Source organism: Boleophthalmus pectinirostris, unplaced genomic scaffold (assembly GCF_026225935.1).
Source record: "Boleophthalmus pectinirostris isolate CB_2022bp ecotype Guang Dong unplaced genomic scaffold, ASM2622593v1 HiC_scaffold_11, whole genome shotgun sequence".
NCBI classification, from domain to species: domain Eukaryota; kingdom Metazoa; phylum Chordata; class Actinopteri; order Gobiiformes; family Gobiidae; genus Boleophthalmus; species Boleophthalmus pectinirostris.
Window position 1 is genome coordinate 23,647,418 of NW_026570994.1, and position 20,526 is coordinate 23,667,943.

General features: G+C 43.3%; 1 protein-coding gene across 4 annotated transcripts; it reads left to right on the forward strand.

Moving 5' to 3' along the window:
- Window positions 1–1,267: 1,267 nt before the first annotated feature.
- On the forward strand, window positions 1,268–11,369 carry chst10 (carbohydrate sulfotransferase 10). 4 transcript variants are annotated; one of them, XR_008633684.1, is made up of 8 exons: window positions 1,268–1,405; window positions 4,088–4,143; window positions 5,434–5,626; window positions 6,289–6,398; window positions 7,491–7,728; window positions 8,186–8,291; window positions 9,276–10,851; window positions 10,884–11,369. XR_008633684.1 is itself a non-coding variant. In XM_020938155.2 (8 exons), exons 4-8 carry the CDS (start codon window positions 5,533–5,535, stop codon window positions 9,838–9,840), a joined length of 1,113 nt encoding a protein of 370 aa, XP_020793814.1. In that variant the 5' UTR covers window positions 1,268–1,405; window positions 4,088–4,143; window positions 5,434–5,455; window positions 5,492–5,532; the 3' UTR covers window positions 9,841–11,369. The 4 variants fall into 4 exon arrangements, 1 of the variants encoding a protein (XP_020793814.1); XR_008633686.1 differs by having other exon boundaries at window positions 10,892–11,369; XR_008633685.1 differs by having other exon boundaries at window positions 10,900–11,369.
- The last annotated feature ends 9,157 nt before the right edge of the window (window positions 11,370–20,526 follow it).

Here is a 20,526-nt window from a genome sequence, read left to right on the forward strand (position 1 = left end):
CTGCACCTGTCACCATCTGCCCACGCTGCACCTGTCCACCTGCCCTGTCAATCTGCCCACGCTGCACCTGTCCACCTGTCAATCTGCCCACGCTGCACCTGTCCACCTGTCAATCTGCCCACGCTGCACCTGTCCACCTGTCAATCTGCCCACGCTGCACCTGTCCACCTGTCAATCTGCCCACGCTGCACCTGTCCACCTGTCCATCTCACACTGGATGGAGCGTCAGATATAAGATCTTTAAGGGTCAATCTAAATCACAACACATCCATGAAACTGAATCGTGTAGTTTTATGGTTATTTATCCACATGGTCTAGATCAGACATGTCCAAACTATGGCCCGGGGGCCAAATGCGGCCCTCAGACACATTTTTCTTGGCCCTCAGACCTCCAGGTGAATTGGCCCAAATTACCTTGCATCAATTTAAAAAAAAAAATACTGTAAGTTTTTTTTTTAAATCTACCTGAATCAAGCGAATATTTAATATTTAGTGTTTAGTGGTTTTAAGGATCTTAGTGTGAATAAAGTCTGATGGATCATTCTAACGTGTTAAACCTGCACATATTTCAATTATTCACTGTACTGAGCATCAGTTTACGGCCCTTGATCTGCTTCATCTGTGTTTAGAAATGTGACCCTTGATGAAAAAAGTTTGGACACTCCTGGTCTAGCCTGACCAGATTCTCAAAATTAAAAAAAAGGGAAATCTCCAGTTTGTGCTGGTTGGTAAAAATAAAAGTGTAAAACAAGTGTGTCATTAATTAAAAACTGTTCTGCACTCAGCTCTACTAATGTGAGTCAGTTTAGTCACATTTTCTTTGTGTTTTGGTCATTTTTCAACAGATTTTCTGTATTTTACTTAAATAAATTACAGTTTCTGTGTCTTTTTACTGTTGGCAGGATCAGTTTTGTCAAAAATACACTTGGGACATTTCTTGTATAAAACTGGGACAAATCAGTGGTTTTGGATAAATCTGTTGGGACTACAGGACGTCTCTCATTATTATTTTTATTATTATTATTTATTTATTTATTGTATTTTTTATTTTTGTGTTTGTTTGTTTATTTTTATTTATTTATTTTATTCTTTTATTTACAAGTATTTTTTTGGCCTATTTAGTTACAGTTCTTTTTCAAAACTCTTTATTTTATCATTTTTATTTCACGATCAAATCAAATCAAAACAAACTGTGCGTAATGACGTACTCCCCCTCTGCGCCCCCCCCGTGTGCGCCGTGACGTCATCGCGCAGCGGAAGACCGCGGCCCGACGCTGTGGGCACGTTCTGCGGAGACATTTCTGGGACGTTTTCTGTTTTCTGCGACATTTTCCTCTTTTTCCTTCGCGTTTGTCCCGGTTTTTTGTTTCTGTTTGTGTCTCCGGAGACGCGGCGGCTTCAGCAGGTGAGACCCGCTCCTCGCACCGCGCCACAACAACGAAAAATGCGCAAAATAAGGCGTTGGAAAGCGGTAAAGTGAGGCTTCTGCGCCCGGAGGCTGATGTGATGCTAGAGATGCTCCGGCTAAACTCACACAAACACAAACACTTTACTCACTATTTTCACTTTTTAACACCAAAACATCCGGATTTATCATGTTACAAAGATAAAAACACAAAATACCTAAATATTCAAACATATATGACCTTAAATCCATGTTTTTGTCAATACAGAATAGTTAAATTAACAAAAGAAACATAAAGTATACAGATAAATCCACTAAATTCGCTCATTTTAAGAAACTTATAAACATTTACATTCATTAAATTCGTTTATTTTAAGCCTCATTTTATAGTGAGTAATAATATAGTAATAATAACATTGACTAGTTTTAAATTTAAAGAGAATATACATTTGTTTAGTGAAAAAAAACAAATAAATGTACATTGTGATTGTTTTTCTGAGAGGAGTTTTACTGTATTTTTACTTGTGTTACAGTTTTTTAGTCATAGTATTTTGAAGTAACAGTATTTTTACTTCAGACCTGGTTTAGTCCTGGTTTAGTCCTGGTTTAGACCTGGTTTAGTCCTGTTTTTAGACCTGTTTCAGACCTGTTTTTCAGACCTGGTTTAGACCCTGTTTTTAGTCCTAGTTTAGTCCTGGTTCAGTCTTGGTTTAGTCCCTTGTTTAGTCCTGGTTTAGTCCCTTGTTTAGACCTGGTTTAGTCCTGGTTTTGACCTGGCTTAGACCTGTTTCAGTCCTGTTTTTAGACCTGTTTTAGATCCATTTCAGACCTAGTTTAGACCTGTTTTTAGACCTGTTTTTTAGTCCTGTTTAGACCTGATTTAGAGCTGGTTTAGACCCTCGTTTAGACCTTGTTTAGACCTGGTTTAGTCCTGTTTTTAGACCTGTTTTTTAGTCCTGTTTTTTAGTCCTGTTTAGACCTGATTTAGAGCTGGTTTAGACCCTCGTTTAGACCTTGTTTAGACCTGGTTTAGTCCTATTTTAGACCTGTTTTTAGTCCTGTTTTTAGTCCTGTTTTTAGACCTGGTTTCAGACCTGGTTTGGGTCTGCTCGGTGCCAAATGACCCGCGGTCCGGTTCCAGTCCTCGGTCCGGGGGTTTGGGGATCTTCGCTTTAGAAAGTCAAGTTTTTTGATCTTTGAAAAGGTTTATTTGTTTTTTTGTTTTGTTTTTTTATTCCTTTGTCATTATATTGGTTGAAAATGTCTCAAAATGTCAAAGATTTTCTCGTTTATCACAATCATCATTTCTTGGTCAATGAATCGTCCAGGAAAATCTGTTGTGAAATAAAAAGTGTGTGAATAATGTGAATAATGTGTCACTGTTTAGTTCCAGAGCAAAATTAAACCTCATATTTACAAATGTAGGGAGTATTTTCCATGAGCTGATCCTGAAAAATATGAACAAGTGTCGGGTGGAGCAGTGACTCACACGGACGAGGACGAGGAGGAGGAACTAACATCTGAAAACTACAAGAAAAGAGCTTTTATTTATGAATGAGAAACTGCCCCAAAACTCAACAGAAAACTCACAATAATTCTGTTTTAATTTGGACTCAGATAAAAATAAAATCTAAGTTTAAAATCCCAAAGAGTCCAGACTTTATCCCAACACAAAACACTTTTCCAGATAAATAAAGAAGAATTGGATAATAAACTTTAATAATACAATTATTACTAAAGTATTCTGATCTGATTTGAAGTAAAAATACTGTTACTTCAAATACTATTATTAAACAAGATCTAAACCAGGTCTAAACAAGGTCTAAACCAGGACTAAAATAGGTCTAAAACACGTCTAAAACCAGGACTAAAACCAGGTCTAAACTAGGTCTGAAACGGATCTAAAACAGGTCTAAAAACAGGACTGAAACAGGTCTAAGCCAGGTTTAAAACCAGTCTAAAAACAGGGTCTAAGCCAGGTCTAAAACACGTCTACAACCAGGTCTAAAACCAGGACTAAAAGCAGGTCTTAAACCGGGACTAAAACAGGGTCTAAATTGGGCCTAACTGGGTCTAAAACAGGTCTTAAACAGGTCTAAAAGAGGTCTAAAAAGAGATCTAAAGACAGGACTAAACCAGGTCTAACCCAGGTCTAAAACAGGGTCTAAACCAGGACTAAAACAGGATCTAAAACAGGTCTAAAACAGGTCTAAAAGAGGTCTAAACCAGGTCTAAACCAGGATCTAAACCAGGACTAAAACCAGGATTTAGGAGACTACAGACTGCAGACTGTGTCCCAGTGAAGAGTCTTGAACTGGACTTGGGTCGGTCTCTGTGGATTCTTTTATTTTTGAGAATGATTTTAAAAGGTTACAGTAACTCGTTTTTCAGTTTTATTTTTGTCTCGTTGCTTCAGATTTTGGTCACTCGATGTTCACAGAAAATAACTTTTAAAGATGAAATGAAATGACCTCAGCTTCGTTAAAAATCCTCATTTGGTCCTTGGACTCACCCGGGTTTGTTAGTTTGTCAGTATAAACTCGCTCCCTCCTCGTTCAATTAAGAGAAATGAAGTGAAATCGTTAAATAAACAGTTTATTGACACGTGGCCCCGCCCCTTTTCCCTCTGGACCAATAGAATCCCAGAGTTTGGGTTGGTGTTTAACGGTTCGTTGTGTCCAGGTCCTTCGACGAAGTCCGGACGAGATCTGAGCTCTGGACCGGTCTGTCTGCTCACCGTAAGTACTCCAGTACTCAAAAGTACTTCTAACAGTGATGTTATTGATGTGCTGCTGTATTTGATTATTGAACTATTATAAATCACTAAACAGTGACTCATAAAACAGGGACTAGATCCCAGCTGAAGGACACAGACACAGGTTCAGTTCATGTACCAGATCTTCTGTTTCTATCTACATGTTTAACCAATGAACTAAACAGGACCAGGACTTATGGACAGGGACAAACTGACTCACGACTCATCACCCTGATCAGAGCAGAGAGACTCTCCCCTGAGAGGAGGGAGATGAATCCAGGAGAACCTCGTCACAGTCGGATCAGATTGTGCGTCGTGCTGAGAGCCAGGATCACCTGAGACCAACGAAGACGCACCAAGTCTGAAGCACGGTCGCCTCCCACTGGACTTTGTGTCTAAAAATCATTGTATAGGTGTAAATATTCAGTCTGTGTCAGTTTTATCTGGAATTTATTTCTGTTCCTAGTGTCATTTTTTGTCTAAGCAGAAACTAACGAACACATGAGGAACAGGGTTATTTTCCTCAACACTAACGGCTGCGTTCAGACTGAACCTGAAGTGACCCAAATCTGATTTTTTGTCTCTATGTTCTGTATCTGATCTTTTAATGTCTGAACCACACAGATGTGATGTTTTCACATGTGACCAGGACACTTGGATCTGTGCTCCTGAAACTGATCCATATCTGATCTTTAACATGTGACTTGAGTGTGAACAGTCAGGTCACATTCATCCACCTACACGTCATCAACAAGACACAAACGTCACTATTCTGCACTGAAGTAGAGAAAACTGTTCATGATCCATGTGACTGAAGTGAAGCACATCTCCACTCACCACAAAACACCACCACCAAAAACCTGCTCCTTCTCCTTCTCAATCTCCTCCTTAAAACAAGTCAGTTGTTCATGTTGTGGCTCCGGTACGAGAGGAACTTTAAAATCTCCAGGTGTAAACACAGAGACGCTCGCTGCGGTTGACGTCGTCGTGTCTCCAGTGTCACATGTGGGACACTTTTGGACATGTTTAATGTTCACACTGGAGTCACATACAAGTCACATTTAACTGGAAATGTGAACGAGCTCGAAAAAACATCAGATTTCACCAAAAAATCTATTGAGCGTTAAACCTGCAGACTGAACTTAGACTTCTAGTAGTATTAGTAGTATTAGTATTAGTATTAGTATTAGTAGTGTGAGTATGTGTTAGTGTGTTGTGAGTATGTGACATCCCCGTGTGTGTGTTTCTCTGACTCTCTCTGTGTGTGTTTCAGATGGGTTGAGGAGGTTGAGGAGGTCGAGGAGGTCGAGGAGGTCGAGGAGGTCGAGGAGGTCGAGGAGGTCGAGGAGGTTGTGGGTTTGATTCCCTGGACATGAGGCACCACTGGCTGCTGCTGGGAGCCTGTGGGTGGGTCCTGCTCATCCTCATGTTCGTCACCAAGTACATCAACTTCAGAGCCACAGACGGTCAGTACTACTACTACTACTACTACTACTACTACTACTACTACTACTACTACTGTTACTACTACTACTACTACTACTGTACTACTACTACTACTACTACTACTACTACTACTACTACTGTACTACTACTACTACTGTACTACTACTACTACTACTACTACTACTACTACTACTACTACTACTACTACTACTACTACTACTACTACTACTACTGCTACTACTACTACTACTACTACTACTACTACTACTACTACTACTACTACTACTACTACTACTACTACTACTACTACTACTACTACTACTACTACTACTACTGTACTACTACTACTACTACTACTACTACTACTACTACTACTACTACTACTACTACTACTACTACTACTACTACTACTACTACTACTACTACTACTACTACTACTAGTACTGTGAAAAAGTACTACTAGTACTTCCTGTACATTTGTCCTCCTGTGTCTTTGACTCGACACTCAGCTCATAAGTTAAATATTTTTGGAAACAGAAACCGTTTGTTCCAGAGCAAAACTTTTACACAAACACAAACTGAGCTCAGTGAATTTTATACAAAAACTAAAGATCTGCGTTTGTCGTTTTCCTGTGTGACGCTGCTGCGGCTCAGACGCTGTGGATGATGTTTGATGTTTCAGGGTACGGAGAGAGAGTGGTGTCTCAGAACTGGACCGAGTCTGGGACCAGGACCATCAAAGTCCAGAGTCTAGAGACCAAGACCAAGAGCAGCTCCAGACCTGCAGCACAGGTATCAGCCTGCAGGGGGCGCGGGGGAGTGTCTGTGGACGTCTGCAGCTGCCACCAACTCCACCTCCACATAATCAATTCATCGATTCAAATGTTTGTCAAATATTTCAGTGATCGAATAATCATTTATTTATGTACTTACTGTATCTGTGGACACATTTAACCCACACACACCACCTCCAAACAGGAAGTGAACACGGACATGACTCGGCTCCATGGACTCTGGCTCCAGTTCAGTTTGTGTCTGAAAGTACGGCTGGTTTAGTCCTGGTTCAGTCCTTTTTTAGTCCTAGTTTAGACCTGGTTTAGACCTGGTTTAGTCCTGGTTTAGTCCTGGTTTAGTCCTGTTTTAGACCTGGTTTAGTCCCTGGTTTAGTCCTGGTTTAGTCCTGGTTTAGTCCTGGTTTAGTCCTGGTTTAGTCCTGGTTTAGTCCTGGTTTAGTTACCTGGTTTAGTTCCTGGTTTAGTTCCTGGTTTAGTCCTGGTTTAGAGTCCTGGTTTAGTCCTGGTTTAGTCCTGGTTTAGTCCTGGTTTAGTCCTGGTTTAGTCCTGGTTCAGTCCTGGTTTCAGTCCTGGTTTAGTCCTGGTTTAGTCCTGGTTTAGTCCTGGTTTTCAGTCCTGGTTCAGTCCTGGTTTCAGTCCTGGTTTAGTTCTGGTTTAGTCCTGGTTTAGTCCTGTTTAGTCCTGGTTTAGTCCTGGTTTAGTCCTGGTTTAGTCCTGGTTCCAGTCCTGGTTTAGTTTAGTCCTGGTTTAGTCCTGGTTTAGACCTGGTTTAGTCCTGGTTTAGTCCTGGTTTAGTCCTGGTTTAGTCCTGGTTTAGTCCTGGTTTAGTCCTAGTTTCTTTCACATTCTCAGGTCAGTGAGGGTCACACTTTTACACACAAACTGAACTGGAGCCAGAGTCCATGGAGCCGAGTCATGTCCGTGTTCACTTCCTGTGTGGAGAGCGGTGGTGTGTGTGGGTTAAATCATTGAAAAATGGAGCTTTTAAGACCAGTTTGAGTTTGTCAGGGTGAAACCTCGAGGAAAAGACGTAATAATCCTGTTTCTTCCCGTCTTTATGTCTTTGTTTATGTTTGTGTTCATCGTTCAGTCGTCTAGCGCCCCCTCCAGCGCGGCGGCGTCATCGTCGTGGCAGTCTGTGATCGACCAGAGGAACCGCCTCCTCAGGGCCGTGTGCAAAGACCCCGCCCTCCGGAATCTCACCCACAACCCGGTCTCCAAGTTCGTCCTGGACCGGATCTTCGTGAGCGACGCCCACAAAATCCTCTTCTGCCAAACGCCCAAAGTCGGAAACACACAGTGGAAGAAAGTCCTGATCGTCCTCAACGGTACTGGACCGGGACCGGGACTAGACCGGGACCACGACCACGACCGGGACCACGACCGGGACCACGACCGGGACCACGACCGGGACCACGGGACCGGGACCAGGACCACAACTGGGACCACGACCGGGACCACGACCAGGATCGGGACCACGACCGGGATCAGGACCATGACCAGGACCAGGACTAGGACTAAACCAGGACCACGACCATGACCAGGACCAGGACTAGACCAGAACTAGACCAGGACCAGAACTAGACCAGAACTAGACCAGGACCAGGACTAGACTGGGACTAAACCAGGACCAGGACTGAACAGGGACCAGGAGTAAACCAGGACTAAACCAGGACTAAACCAGGACTAAACCAGGACTAAACCAGGACTAAACCAGGACTAAACTAGGACTAAACCAGGACTAAACCAGGACTAAAGATGATCTGACCTGATGTTTTGTTTCAGGAGCGTTTCCAAATGTGGAGGAGATTCCTGAAAACATCGTTCATAATCACGAGAAAAACGGACTCCCGCGACTGTCGTCGTACCGCCCCCCGGAGATCACACACAGGTACTGCACCTTTACTACAACAAACTCTCAAACCTCTGTTTTATTTTAGTTTTAATTTATTCATTTATTTGGTTTGGACAGACGACACAGAACAACACAAAATATAAAAGTGTTTGACAGAGACACAGATCAGTTAAAGACCAGATTAAATGTTCCTTCATCCACAGTTTAAGGTTCAGGTTGAACATTGAAACAGATAAACTTTCTGTGATTGTCGATGGGAGACTGTTCCACTGTTCCACGTCATGACATCACAAGGTGGAACAGAGCGTTTGGAGCTTTGTACATGTAGACAGACTCATAATAAAGATTTACTCTTTACTCTTTACTCTTTTGTGACGAGTAAAGGACGTTATTGTGTTTGTGTTTATGTTTATGTTTGTGTTTATGTTTGTTTGTGTTTGTGTTTATGTTTGTGTTTATGTTTGTGTGTTTTGTTTATGTTTGTGTTTGTTTGTGTTTATGTTTTGTTTGTGTTTATGTTTGTGTTTATGTTTGTGTTTGTTTGTGTTTATGTTTGTGTTTTGTTTATGTTTGTGTTTGTTTGTGTTTATGTTTGTGTTTGTTTATGTTTGTGTTATGTTTGTGTTTATGTTTGTGTTTATGTTTGTGTTTGTTTGTGTTTATGTTTGTGTTTGTTTATGTTTGTGTTTGTTTGTGTTTTGTGTTTGTGTTTGTGTTTATGTTTGTGTTTGTGTTTATGTTTGTGTTTGTGTTTATGTTTGTGTTTTGTGTTTATGTTTGTGTTTGTTTATGTTTATGTTTGTGTTATGTTTGTGTTTATGTTTGTGTTTATGTTTGTGTTTATGTTTGTGTTTGTTTTGTTTGTTATGTTTGTGTTTGTTTGTGTTTATGTTTATGTTTGTTTATGTTTGTGTTGTTTGTGTTTATGTTTGTGTTTATGTTTATGTTTATGTTTGTTTATGTTTGTGTTTGTTTATGTTTGTGTTTATGTTTATGTTTATGTTTGTGTTTATGTTCCAGGCTGGACTCGTACTTTAAGTTCCTGATCGTTCGAGATCCGTTTGAACGTCTCATTTCCGCGTTTAAAGACAAATTCGTTTTAAATCCTCGTTTTGAGCCGTGGTACAAACTGGACATCGCCCCCGCCATCATCCGCAAGTACCGCCGCTTCCACGGCGACCACGGCGCGGCGGAGGACGAGCGGGGGGCGGGGCTCCGCTTCGAGGACTTCGTGCGTTACCTTGGCGACGCGGAGGGACGCCACCGCCTGGACCGTCAGTTCGGCGCCCACATCATCCACTGGCTGAGCTACGTGGAGCTGTGCGCGCCCTGCGACATCGACTACGACGTCATCGGGCACCACGAGACGCTGGAGCGAGACGCCGCGCACATCCTGCGGGCGGCGGGCATCGACGGGCTGGTCACGTACCCGCACATCCCCCCGGGCATCACCAGGTACAACCGCACCAAAGTCCAGAGCTACTTCAGCGGCATCGGCAAACGAGACGCCCGCAGACTCTTCGCCCGATACCAGGGAGACTTCACCCTGTTCGGGTACGAGCGCCCGGGATTCGTCCTCGACTGAACGCGACGCCACGCTGAGGACGCCACGCTGAGGACGCCACGCTGAGGACGCCACGCTGAGGACGCCACGCTGAGGACGCCACGCTGAGGACGCCACGCTGAGGACGCCACGCTAACTGTACGCACTGCTCTGTCTGAAAGCACTTCCTTCAGGTCAGACTGTGTTCAAATCAAACTCAGATTCAAGTCTGACTCCAGTCACAGAGACTGAGACGGAGCAGTGCCTCCTGTTAGCGTCACACACACACACACACACACACACACACACACACACACACACACACACACACACACACACACTGGTGACATCAGCTGTAAACTTCAGACTGTTCAGGTTTAAACTCGACTAAAGGATCAACACTGTTTATGTCCAGTCTGGTCCAGTCAGGTCCAGTCGGGTCCAGTCGGGTCCAGTCGGTCCAGTCTGGTCCAGTCGGGTCCAGTTTAGAACAAGTGAAGAACTAAACTCTTCTTTAAAGGAGTGGTGTGTGTTCTGCCCCCTACAGGTCACACAGACAAACAACAGAGTCATGTGACGCTCTTCCTGTGCTCTGATTGGATAAAAAAACAAAACACCTAAATTAAAAAGAACAGAAATAAACAGAACGTCGTGTTTTTGTGAAGAATAAATAAATGATCTTTAGAACATTTCCACACGGCTCCTTTAAAAACCACGAGAGAAACTGGGGAAAAAATCTCATAAAAAGTCAAAGTATTAAATTTTCTACAATGTTACACAAAACTACTGTTACAGGACTAAACCAGAACTAAACCAGGACTAAACCAGGACTACACCAGGACTACACCAGGACTACACCAGGACTACACCAGAGACTAGACCGAGACTAAACCAGGACTAAAGTTGGTTCATTCAGGACTTTGCACATCATCATATTTTAGTTTTGCACATTTTTCTTGACACTACGACAGAAAAACTCAACACTTATTTTACATTTTTCATGTCGACACTGATTCTCGGAGGATAAATCTCGGTCACAGACTCGACCCTGAGGTCCTGAGGTCCTGAGGTCCTGAGGTCCTGAGGTCCTGAGGTCCTGAGGTCCTGAGGTCCTGAGGTCCTGAGGTCCCGCTCAGACTCCAGACTCCAGACTCCAGTCCTGAGGAGAGTCCGGTCGGGTTTAGAGTTTTAAAAAGTGCTTTATTTACATTTAGTTTGTGCTAAAACGAAACTGAAGGAAAAAGAAGAATTTTTGTTTTTATGATTTACAAAATTAACTCAATAATTTAACAAAGAAAAGGAACGATTCAGAGAAGCAGAACAGATCTAAACCAGGACTAAACCAGGACTAAACCAGGTCTAAACCAGGTCTAAATCAGGTCTAAACCAGGACTAAACCAGGTCTAAACCAGGTCTAAACCAGGTCTAAACCAGGACTAAACCATGTCTAAACCAGGACTAAACCAGGTCTAAACCAGGTCTAAATCAGGTCTAAACCAGGACTAAACCATGTCTAAACCAGGTCTAAACCAGGTCTAAACCAGGACTAAACCAGGACTAAACCAGGACTAAACCAGGTCTAAACCAGGTCTAAACCAGGTCTAAACCAGGACTAAACCAGGTCTAAACCAGTCTAAATCAGTCTAAACCAGGTCTAAACCAGGTCTAAAACCAGGTCTAAACCAGGTCTAAACCACGACTAAATTAGGTCTAAACCAGGTCTAAAACAGGTCTAAAATAGGACTAAACCAGGTCTAAAACCAGGACTAAACAGGACTAAAACAGGACTAAATCAGGTCTAAACCAGGTCTAAACCAGGTCTAAACCAGGACTAAATCAGGTCTAAACCAGGTCTAAACCAGGTCTAAAATAGGACTAAACCAGGTCTAAACCAGGTCTAAACCAGGACTAAATCAGGTCTAAACCAGGTCTAAACCAGGTCTAAAACAGGTCTAAACCAGGACTAAATCAGGTCTAAACCAGGTCTAAAACAGGTCTAAAATAGGACTAAACCAGGTCTAAAACAGGTCTAAACCAGGACTAAACCAGGTCTAAACCAGGTCTAAACCAGGACTAAACCAGGACTAAACCAGGTCTAAACCAGGACTAAACCAGGACTAAACCAGGACTAAACCAGGACTAAACCAGGTCTAAACCAGGTCTAAACCAGGACTAAACCAGGTCTAAACCAGGACTAAACCAGGACTAAACCAGGACTAAACCAGGTCTAAACCAGGTCTAAACCAGGACTAAACCAGGTCTAAACAGGACTAAACCAGGACTAAACCAGGACTAAACCAGGTCTAAACCAGGTCTAAACCAGGACTAAACCAGGACTAAACCAGGTCTAAAATAGGACTAAACCAGGTCTAAAATAGGACTAAACCAGGACTAAACCAGGTCTAAACCAGGTCTAAACCAGGTCTAAACCAGGTCTAAACCAGGACTAAACCAGGTCTAAACCAGGTCTAAACCAGGTCTAAACCAGGACTAAACCAGGTCTAAACCAGGTCTAAACCAGGTCTAAACCAGGTCTAAACCAGGTCTAAACCAGGACTAAACCAGGTCTAAACCAGGTCTAAACCAGGTCTAAACCAGGTCTAAACCAGGTCTAAAATAGGACTAAACCAGGACTAAACCAGGTCTAAACCAGGTCTAAACCAGGACTAAACCAGGACTAAACCAGGTCTAAACCAGGACTAAACCAGGACTAAACCAGGACTAAAACCAGGTCTAAACCAGGTCTAAAACCAGGACTAAACCAGGACTAAACCAGGTCTAAACCAGGTCTAAACCAGGACTAAACCAGGACTAAACCAGGTCTAAACCAGGTCTAAACCAGGACTAAAACCAGGACTAAACCAGGACTAAACCAGGACTAAACCAGGTCTAAACCAGGACTAAACCAGGTCTAAACCAGGACTAAACCAGGACTAAACCAGGTCTAAAATAGGACTAAACCAGGACTAAACCAGGTCTAACCCAGGTCTAAACCAGGTCTAAACCAGGTAAACCAGGTCTAAACCAGGACTAAACCAGGACTAAACCAGGTCTAAAATAGGACTAAACCAGGACTAAACCAGGTCTTTCTGCTTCTCTGAATCACATCTTGTAGGAAATCGTTTGTTGTGTTTAATTAAAATTAAAAGTTTTTTTATTTTGTGGAGATTTGAGAAACATTTGAAAATGTGTAGTTGTAGTTTTTAGGATTTGTAGGATTTGAAGTTTTGGGTTTTGGGGAAATATTTGGACTTTTTAACTTTATTTAACGAGTAACTTCACTGGATTCAAATATTTAAACATTTGTCTGTTACATATTTATTTATATAAAGATTAATTTGAATATTCTTCTGTTTTTGGACAAACTGAGCAGGAGAAATAAAGTCACGTCTGAAAACCACGACTCGACTTTTTCTGTTTGTGTTTGTGTGTTTAAAGAAACACGACGGAACTTTTCTGTCTGTTGACGCTATGGAAACATCATCGCTTTGTCTAAAATGTTACAGAAAAACAAGGACTAAACCTGGTCTAAACCTGGTCTAAACCTGGTCTAAACCTGGTCTAAACCTGGTCTAAACCTGGTCTAAATCTGGTCTAAACCTGGTCTAAATCTGGTCTAAACCTGGTCTAAACCTCTGGTCTAAATCTGGTCTAAACCTGGTCTAAATCTGGTCTAAATCCTGGTCTAAATCTGGTCTAAACCTGGTCTAAATCTGGTCTAAACCTGGTCTAAATCTGGTCTAAAATCTGGTCTCTGGTCTGGTCTAAACCTGGTCTAAATAAACCTGGTCTAAACCTGGTCTAAACCTGGTCTAAAATCTGGTCTAAACCTGGTCTCTGGTCTAAACCTGGTCTAAATCTGGTCTAAATCTGGTCTAAATCTGGTCTAAACCTGGTCTAAATCTGGTCTAAACCTGGTCTAAACCTGGTCTGGTCTAAATCTGGTCTAAACCTGGTCTAAACCTGGTCTAAACCTGGTCTAAATCTGGTCTAAACCTGGTCTAAATCTGGTCTAAACCTGGTCTAAACCTGGTCTAAATCTGGTCTAAACCTGGTCTAAATCTGGTCTAAACCTTGTCTAAATCTGGTCTAAATCTGGTCTAACTCGAATCTAAACCAGGTCTAACTCAGGTCTTTGTGGAGACTCTTAAATTTCTCCGTCTCCATAGAAACGAGCGGGTAAACTCTGTGGAGCGGCGAGTCCATTTAACAGTAACATGGAGCATTGAATAAATTGTTCAAGAGAGTTCAATAAAGTTTAATGCCACTACGGAACATTCGAGGAAAAACACCACCGTCCCCGTGGAGACGAGCAGGAAAGTGACTGAGTGCAGCTTTAAACGTGTGGAGCTGTTGAGATACACGTGAGCGTCAGCAGGGGGCAGCAGAGCGTCGAGAAAATAAAACTGTCTCAAATAATCATCTGGAATTAAATAAATAATCAATTAAATAAAAATAAAACATTACGTATAAAATCTTCATCTGTTTCTGAACATTCTGTGAAAATTTGAGTTTATTTCAACAAGAATTGACAAAATTATCGACCTGTGAAATGACGTCACATTTTTTGATTTTTGACTGTTCTTATGGTTGTACTTTGTGTTGCAACACTGAAATTCTCCATTTTAGGACAAATCTTGTGTCTTTTCTGTCAGTCACATAAACTGAAACTTTTAGAACCTGCAGGACACAAACTACTGAAAAACACTATTTGTTTTTAGGAGAATTCAAATGAAAAAAAAAAAAAAGTATTATTTAAACCCACAGAACTGTCCCTGTTTTCCCCTGAATCGAGTTTTTTGTTTTTATTTTTGTTTTTGTATTTTTTTTTATTTATGTATTTATTTATTTATTTATTTATTTTATTTTATTTATGTATTTATTTTATTTGATTTTTATTTATTTATTTTTATTTTATTTATTGTATTTATCATTTATTTATTTATTTATTTTTAATTTTATTTTATTTTATTATAAAGTGGTGATATATTTTTGGGGTATTTTTGAGTTTGTGCAGATGTTTTCACCTGAATCATGTTTTTATTATTTTATTTAATTTAATTTTCTTATAAAGTGTTGATATATTTTTGGGTTTGTGCAGTTGTGGGTCAGACTCCGGTGAGTTTTATTTAAACAAACTGTGACATTATTCAAACACAAACTGGACAAACTGGTCTGACCACGTCTCCACGGCAACCGCAGCTTTACCTCTCAAAGACGGGATTATTCTCCAAGTACGACCGGGTCTAGTCCTGGTTTGTGGTTTAGACCAGACATAGACCTGGTTTAGACCTGGTTTAGTTTTTGTTTAGTCCTGCGTTAGACCATAAACTCCAGGTCCACGGTCTCTGGTCGGACCTGATCCGGTCCTGGTTCAAGGTTTTATTAGTTTTGGTTTAGTCACACGTTAAACATGAGTCAGACCCGGGTTAGACCTGGTCTAGACCTGGTCTAGACCTGGACAGGGTTAGTCCAGATTCAGTTCTGGTTTAGACTCATTCACTGCTAAATAAATCTTAGGCATAAAGATGTGAACATTTAAATGTGTCAGAAAATGAGTTGAAATGGAGAAATGTTTTGTCTGTGCAGAAAATCATTTTATTTTAACAAGTTTATTTTAAAATAAACGACAAGAACGAAACATCTCAGAACAAGAAGAAAATAAATCTGAAAACAACACGAAAAACCTGCAGAAGTTTAAAAATCTTGGCCTTGGCCTTAGACCTGGTTTAGTCCTGGTTTAGTCCTGTTTTAGTCCTGGTTTAGTCCTGGTTTAGACCTGGTTTAGTCCTGGTTTAGTCCTGGTTTTAGTCCTGTTTAGAGTCCTGGTTTAGTCCTGGTTTAGTCCTGGTTTAGTCCTGGTTTAGTTTAGTCCTGGTTTAGTCCTGGTTTACCTGGTTTAGTCCTGGTTTAGTCCTGGTTTAGTCCTGGTTTAGTCCTGGTTTAGTCCTGGTTTAGTCCTGGTTTAGTCCTGGTTTAGTCCTGGTTTAGTCCTGGTTTAGTCCTGGTTTAGTCCTGGTTTAGTCCTGGTTTAGTCCTGGTTTAGTCCTGGTTTAGACCTGGTTTAGACCTGGTTTAGTCCTGGTTTAGTCCTGGTTTAGTCCATGTTCTTCTCGGGTCTCGGGGGCTTCAGTCTGAACAGAGACTCACAGACTTCCTTCACCCCAGACACTTCCTCCAGTGGGACCTGAGTTGGTCCTGGTCCAGTCCAGAGACCTGGTCCCTCCAGTGGGTCCTGGTCTTCGTCCTCCTCCACGTGGAGGAGCAGCGGCTCTAGTCCGAGCTCCTCCCAGACCTGCTCCAGTCCTGGTTTAGTTTTTACATTTACAGTATTTTTATTTTTCTGGTTTGGTTGAATTAAACTCATATTTAAATAACGACAAACAGATGAAACACGTTTTTAAATCACAGAATTGATTTATTCAAAAACTGTTTCAAAAGTTTTTAAAATAGTTTCTGTAAGAAGTTGTTCTGTGAACCAAACCCACAAGAGACCAGATCCTCACCTCATGACCTGAGTCCAGACCTGAGTCCAGACCAGAGTCCAGACCTGAGTCCAGACCTGAGTCCAGACCTGAGTCCAGACCAGAGTCCAGACCTGAGTCCAGACCAGAGTCCAGACCAGAGTCCAGAGTCCAGAGACCAGAGTCCAGACCAGAGTCCAGACCTGAGTCCAGACCTGAGTCAGACCGTCCAGACCAGAGTCCAGACCTGAGTCCAGACCAGAGTCCAGACCAGAGTCCAGACCTGATCCAGACCAGAGTCCAGACCTGATCCAGACCAGAGTCCAGACCTGAGTCCAGACCTGAGTCCAGACCAGAGTCCAGACCTGAGTCCAGACCTGAGTCCAGTCCAGGTTTAGTCCCACATTAAACCTGTTTCTGTTTCTGTTTCTGATCCGTCGAGCGTAAAACTAAAAACATAAACATAAAAACAGACGGAGGAAAAAGCTCCAACAAAACTCAGATTCTTTTGTGTAAAATTCTGACAAACTTTACGGATTTAAAAAGTCGTTTTATTTTTCACTCAGAAAAGTCGAGTTTTTACTGAACCAACGAGAAAAATGTGAAAACCTCCTTCAGCAAACAACAAGAGATGATCCAGGTTCAACGAGAACTAAACCAGGACTAAACCAGGAACTGAACCAGGACTTAAACCAGGACTAAACCAGGACTTAACAAGGACTAAAACAGGACTAAACCAGGACTTAACAAGGACTAAACCAGGACTAAACCAGGACTGAACCAGGATTTAACAAGGACTAAAACAGGACTAAACTAGGATTAAATCAAATTTTAAGCAGGACTAAACCAGGTCTAGACCAGGATGCGTCATGTGTGATAAATAAAAGTGAACATCCCGTAATAAATCTTTAAGTCTGACTCACACATAAAGAGCAGAAGCCTGTTGTGTTATTTTGGTGTTTTATTGTGAAAGTCCGCGTCGGTCGCTCGCGTTTCCGGTGCCCTCGCCTCCTCCAGAACAGCGCTGCCACCTCAACATGGAGCCCGCACGGACCCAAATCTGAGCCCAGGACCCGGACCCGAACCCCGGAGCACCGGACCCGCGGCCCGAGCCTCGTCCCCGGACCGGAGCCGCTCTGCCCCCGCCTCAGCGCGCGCGCCCCGCGGCCCCACGACGCGCGGAAACATGGCCAACGACTCCCCGGCCAAAAGTCTGGTGGACATAGACCTCGCTTCACTGCGGGTGAGCGACACAGCCACAATAACGCACTTTTACAAACAATCTCCCGTTAATCTGACACGGTAAACCCTCCTCGGGCTCGTGTTGGCCCGGCACGGCTCGGCTCTGCGCGTATTTGGTGCGTAAAAGTGCCGGAAAGGGGCGCAGAGCCACGCGAGGTGTTGCCTGTGTCTCATTTTCTTTGTTCGAAGCGCATCGGATTCGGAGCGAGCGCGGCGCAACAGCTGGTCCAGCCCGGCCCCTGCGCGCTCCGGAGCCGATACCGCGAGAGCCGATTCCCGTAACAGCCCCGCTAACGTGTGTCCGTGTGTGTGTGTGTGTGTGTGTGTGTGTGTGTGTGTCCGTGTGTGTGTGCGTGTCTTTGTGCGTGTTTGTGTTTCCAGGACCCGGCGGGGATCTTCGAGCTCGTGGAGGTGGTCGGAAATGGAACGTACGGACAAGTGTACAAGGTGGGTGCCGCTCCGGGCGCGTGCTCCGGGCGCGTGCGTGGCTCGGTCCACGCCGCGTGTTTTCGTCGCCGCTCGAGCCGCGGAACAATAAACACGCGCGGCCGCCACGCTCCCGATGCGCGGCCGAAACGCGACAGAAAAAGGGCAGGGATCCGGGATGGGCTGGAGCGTCTCGGGAGCGTCTCGGGAGCGTGTCAGGAGCGTGTCAGATGCGTTTCGGGCGCGTGTCGGGATGGACTGGTCTGTCCCACCATGACAGTGCACGGACCTGAGACGGACCTGAGACGGACCTGAGACGGATCTGAGACGGACCTGAGACGCAGCGCGGCGCTTTAAGATGAAAAACAAAATTTACATAAAAACCTGAGTGAAAACAACGAGTTTAAGAGAGACTGAACCTGGACTAAACCTGGACTAAAACTGGACTAAACCAGGACTAAACCTGGACTAAACCAGAATTGAACCCGGGACTAAAGCGAGGACTAAACTCAGGCCCAGAACCAGGACTAAACCAGGTTAAAAACCAGTCCTAATCCAGGACTAAACCAGTACTGAACCAGGACCACACCAGGTTTAAGACCAGGTTTAAGACCAGGTCTAAACCAGGCCCAAACCAGGCCCAAACCAGGACTAAACCAGGACTGAACCAGGACTGAAACCAGGACTGAACCAGGACTGAACCAGGACTAAACCAGGACTAAACCAGGACTGAACCAGGACTGAACCAGGACTAAACCAGGACTAAACCAGGTCTAAGAATCATCTATTTCAATCCTCTGAACATTTGTGTTTTTTTTTCTGTGGCTGAAACATTTTTCATTTCGTCTCGAGGATTAAACTGTGATTTATTTCAGTTCGTTTTAAAGTCAAGTTTTTTTAGTCCAGATCCTGAGTCTGAGTCTTGGTCTGGACTCCGCCCGGACTCTAATGAGTATTTTGGTCCCATTTTCATTTTGTTTAGATTTGGAGAGATCAGAATCACAATCACAATCACAATCAGCGGCAGCGGCGGCGGTTTAGTTTTCAGATCCGGTCTCGGTCTCGGTCTCGGTCTCGGTCTCGGTCTCAGTCCTGCTGGTCCAGATCAGGTTCTAGTCCAGGGTTTGGACCAGGTTTTGGATCAGGTTTTGGATCTTGTTTGGTCCTGTTTCTGTTTTCATTTTTGTGATGAGAAATATTTGGATTTAGAAAAGTGACGGGACAGAATCCAGACCTGGTTTAGTCCTGGTTTAAACCCGGTTCAGTCCACGTTTAGTTCTGGTTTAGTCCTGGTTTTGGACCTGGTTTAATTCTATTTTAGTCCTGATTTAGAGCTGGTTTGATCCTAGTTTAGGCCTAGTTTTGGTCCTGGCTTATTTCTGTTTTAGTCCTGGTTTAGTCCTGGTTTAGTTCCTGGTTTAGTCCTGGTTTAGTTCCTGGTTTAGTCCTGGTTTAGTCTTGGTTTAGTCCTGGTTTAGTCCTGGTCTTAAACCTGGTGTGGTCCTGGTTCAGTACTGGTTTAGTCCTGGTTTAGGTCTGTTTCTTTAACCTGGTTTAGTCCATGGATTGGTCCTGCTTTGGACCTGGTTTGGTTTTGGTTTAGTCCTGGTTTAGTCCTGGTTTAGTCCAGGTTTAGTCCAGTCTTGCTCTGGTTTTCGTCTTGTTTTTCTTGTGGGATGTTTTGAGGCCTGATGGTCCCGGGTTCGATTCCCGGACTGAAACCTCCAGGATCATAACCAGATCGTGGTAGAGTCCAGACCGGGATCATAACCAGATCGTTGGAGGGTCCAGACCGGGATCATAACCAGATCGTTGGAGGGTCCAGACCGGGATCATAACCAGATCGTTGGAGAGTCCAGACCGGATCGGGAGGGTCCAGACGGGATCATAACCAGATCGTTGGAGGGTCCAGACCGGGATCATAACCAGATCGGGATCATAACCAGATCGTTGGAGGGTCCAGACCGGGATCATAACCAGATCGTTGGAGGGTCCAGACCGGGATCATAACCAGATCAGGGTCAGACCGGGATCATAACCAGATCGTTGGAGGGTCCAGAGGGTCCAGACCGGGATCATAACCAGATCGTTGGAGGGTCCAGACCGGGATCATAACCAGATCGTGGTAGAGTCCAGACCGGGATCATAACCAGATCGTTGGAGGGTCCAGACCGGGATCATAACCAGATCGTTGGAGGGTCCAGACCGGGATCATAACCAGATCGTTGGAGGGTCTGGTTGTGATGGATTGTTTGATGAGGCAGAGGGTCTGGGTCCAGATTTAGACCCACATTTAGACCAGGTTTGCGTCTCTGAAAGAATCAAACATTTAATTAAAGAAGAAGTTTTTTTTGTTTTTTTTTCTGATGAAAAAAACTGAACAAACAACAAAATGTCACGATTTAGTTCGAACGTGAACAACTTTTATTTCAGGAACAAACGAAAAATGAACCAAAATCCTGAAACGTTTTTGTGGTTTAGACTTGACCTGGTTTAGTCCTGGTTTGGCGCTGGTTTGATCCTAGTTTAGGCCTAGTTTTGGTCCTGGTTTAGTTCTGTTTTAGTCCTCGTTTGGACCTGGTTTTGGACCTGGTTT

What these genes read in the sequence shown, in the direction of transcription:
- chst10 (XM_020938155.2), top strand. Translation starts at nt 5,533, where the DNA reads ATGAGGCACCACTGGCTGCTGCTGGGAGCCTGTGGGTGGGTCCTGCTC. An exon ending in GCTCCAGACCTGCAGCACAG is followed by an intron (nt 6,399 to 7,490) that starts GTATCAGCCTGC and finishes TTCATCGTTCAG; the next exon opens with TCGTCTAGCGCCCCCTCCAG. An exon ending in AGTCCTGATCGTCCTCAACG is followed by an intron (nt 7,729 to 8,185) that starts GTACTGGACCGG and finishes GTTTTGTTTCAG; the next exon opens with GAGCGTTTCCAAATGTGGAG.